At 50.1% G+C, this 2,879-nt stretch overlaps 1 protein-coding gene across 1 annotated transcript; it reads right to left on the bottom strand.

Annotated features, from left to right (window-relative positions):
- Nucleotides 1–265: 265 nt before the first annotated feature.
- On the bottom strand, nucleotides 266–2,666 carry RPS19BP1 (ribosomal protein S19 binding protein 1). The gene is made up of 4 exons (XM_062491356.1): nucleotides 2,592–2,666; nucleotides 2,366–2,506; nucleotides 1,992–2,089; nucleotides 266–926 (listed from the first exon to the last, which is right to left on the bottom strand). The coding sequence occupies exons 1-4, from the start codon at nucleotides 2,638–2,640 to the stop codon at nucleotides 792–794; spliced, it is 423 nt and encodes a 140-aa protein (XP_062347340.1). The 5' UTR covers nucleotides 2,641–2,666; the 3' UTR covers nucleotides 266–791.
- Nucleotides 2,667–2,879: the final 213 nt, after the last annotated feature.

Raw genomic sequence — 2,879 nt, forward strand, 5'->3', positions numbered from 1 at the left:
AAGGACAACTTTCTCCAAGTGAGAGCTCTCTTGGAGAGAGGGATTGTGAGTAACCAAAATGGAGGAGTCATCTCCATTCCAACTCTTTGAAGGCCCAAGCATGTCAAAGAGATGATTTAATGTATGTGCTAACGTGAATCAGAGAGGCCATTCACACAACTGAGTCATCCTAAAGAGAGGAATGCTTGGATCACAGCAGTGACATGGTTTGTCTTCATCACCTGTCATAATAATCACTACTACAAAGGCAAGGAGAGACAGTGTCTGCAACAATTATTTAATCAAATGACATATAAAAAGTTTATGCAATGACTGACAGGGGCTGTAATAAGAGCCCAAGCTGCAGGGTCACTCAAGTTTAACAGTCTTACAAAGCATCCTTCCCTTCTTAACGCTGCTCCAAAACATTTCTCCATTCAGATACAATACTTTCAATGCTCCCTGCGAAATAACACAAGTAACAGGAGCCTTATATTATGATGAAGAGAAAAAAGATTTTTATTCAGCTTGGTCCACCCTTCTACATCAAGAATGCAAGACCTGCTGGCTGCAGAAGGTAATTATAAGGAGAACACACCTCAGAGCCAAGAGCACCTCTGTGGCTTTAGCTGGCCAGTAACAAGCTCTGCCCAGAAGCAGAGCAGCTCTGCAAGTCTCACACAGAGGCACTCAGTGGCAGAGGCACATCCCCCATGTGCCAGCTCAAACACACCAAGGAAATGCCCAGGCCTGCGAGCCAGAGTGGAGAAGCTGCAGAAAGACTGGAGCTGCAAGAATCCCTGCCATGATGTTTATGGGACCCCAAAGTATTCCCTCTCAAATTTACGGAAATCTTCCTCAGTAAACACAGTGTCTTCTGGCTTCTTCTTTTCTTTCTTCTCTGGAGGCTGATCTTTGGACTTCCTGCCTCTGTTCTGAGCAAGAACCTTCAGACAATACAGAAATGGAGAAAAAAACACAGTCATTGTTATCCAGACCAAACTACAAAACAGTGATTTTCAAGCTCACCTGCAGCATCCCTGCTGTTATACAAGAACCCTGGTATTCTCCAGAGTGCCTCCAAAGGAAAGTGGGAGGCAAACCACAGATGTTAACCAAAACAGATCACTAGGACAACAGCCGATACCAACTTGTAAATTAGAGTCAAACATGAAAACTTTTCTATTAATTGTCCAGAGGTAAGAACATTGATTTCAATTCAGAAATTTCTGAAACTAGGACCTTCTTTTTTATCCCCTCTCTCCATGACACAAAGCAAAAAACCAACAAGCTGGTGGAATTCCCTCAGCATTTTCTAATACACTGTCACCTCCTGTCACAATCTCCAGCCTGAGGAACACTGGCCTAAAACATTTTCTTTGTTTATCTAAGTTAACAGCCTGTATCTTACGAAAACACCCCAAGATTTTAGCACTGTCAGCTGTTTTTCTCTTCAAATCCTGGCATGAGACTACCTTTTGGGGAAGATCATTCCAGAAATTCTCAAGTTATGAGAAACACCATTTAAGAGGCTGAGTAATTCCTATTACATGAGCCAGCAGCACATCTGGTTCCCTGTTAATCAGCCTCCAGCTACAGAGAGGGCCAATGCCCTGAACCAGGGCATGTCTGCCAGCTGAAACTATGAAATAACTTTGGTAATTAAGGAAAGCCAACCAACAGCTGTCAGGATATTGTGAGGAACCTGTAGTGGGTGGCACTCCTGCCCATGGATGATCTTTTAAGGTCCCTTTCCACCCAAACCATTATATGATTCTATGATTTTTGACTAGTATTAGAGACCATCATAGGGGGTAACATATCAACAACAGTTGAAAGCTTAGAAAGTTATTTTGCCAGTGAACACAGAAATTCCTCAAGGCCATTTGTAGAGAGAAACTTAACTTGACTCTCTTGTACAAGGTATAAATCTGAAAGATGCAGTGATGATTCCCATTCAGCGTTCCTCAGTGGAAACAGACCCTGTCCCCCAACAGAAATTACAGTCTTACTTGTTCTGTGACAGCTCTGTCTGCAACCAGTCGTCCCTTTAACATGTACTGCAGGTTTTCTCTCAAGTGATTCACAGGCTTCTTCTTATGGTACTCCTCTGGGGCAAAGAGGAAAGGGACAAAACACATCAGCTGCTCATCCAGGCAGCTCAAAAGGAAAGACATAGGAGGATCAGCAAAGTCCTTGGAAAAAAGACACCGCTATCGCTCAGGGATAGGGGTGCGCTCACAGATGAGGCTGTGTTAGAAGTGAGCGACACCACGAGGGCATGGATGGGATGGGATGGGATGGGATGGAAACAGCCACCGGCACCCTGGCTGCGGGACACCACGAGAGTCCCCGGAGCGAGGGCTGTGGAGGGGTCGGGACTCACCGATCGCCGACTTCACGACTCTGCCCTTGACCGTGGCCTTGTTCCTGCCGAGCTCCGGTCCCCTCTTCCTCCGCCTCGCCGCGCCCGCCGCCCTGGGGCCGACCCGGCCTCGCTGGAATCCCGGCGGCGCCTTCGCCCGGCCTTGCAACGGGAGGAGAGAGACGGAGTCACTGCAGCCCTGCCGGGGAGCCCCTCTGCCCGCCCGCACATCGGCCCCGGGGCTCACCCGGCGGCTCCAGCAGCTCCAGGCCGCGGCGGAGCAGCGCTGCCGACATGGCGGCACCGCGCCCGGAACCGGCCCCACGGCGCCCCCGCCCGGCCCCACGGAGCCCCCGCACCCGGCCGTGAGGGGAGGCGGCACCGGCCGCGCCCGCCCGGCCGAGCAGGGCCGGCAGCGTGGGGACGGACAAGGCTCCTGCCGGTGTCCCCCTCCCGCAGGATACACAGCAGCGGCCGTGAGCTAAAACAAAGCGATTTTCGCCTCAGAACGAGGGGCAGAACTTCTCCGCGGTTC

This window comes from Cinclus cinclus, chromosome 4, assembly GCF_963662255.1.
Source record: "Cinclus cinclus chromosome 4, bCinCin1.1, whole genome shotgun sequence".
In the NCBI taxonomy this organism is placed as follows: domain Eukaryota; kingdom Metazoa; phylum Chordata; class Aves; order Passeriformes; family Cinclidae; genus Cinclus; species Cinclus cinclus.

Coding starts and splice junctions, on each gene's coding strand:
- RPS19BP1 (XM_062491356.1), bottom strand. CDS start 2,640: ATGTCGGCAGCGCTGCTCCGCCGCGGCCTGGAGCTGCTGGAGCCGCCG. Junction 2,507..2,591: donor GGAGCTGCTGGAGCCGCCGG/GTGAGCCCCGGG, acceptor TCCCGTTGCAAG/GCCGGGCGAAGGCGCCGCCG. Junction 2,090..2,365: donor AGTCGTGAAGTCGGCGATCG/GTGAGTCCCGAC, acceptor TCTTTGCCCCAG/AGGAGTACCATAAGAAGAAG.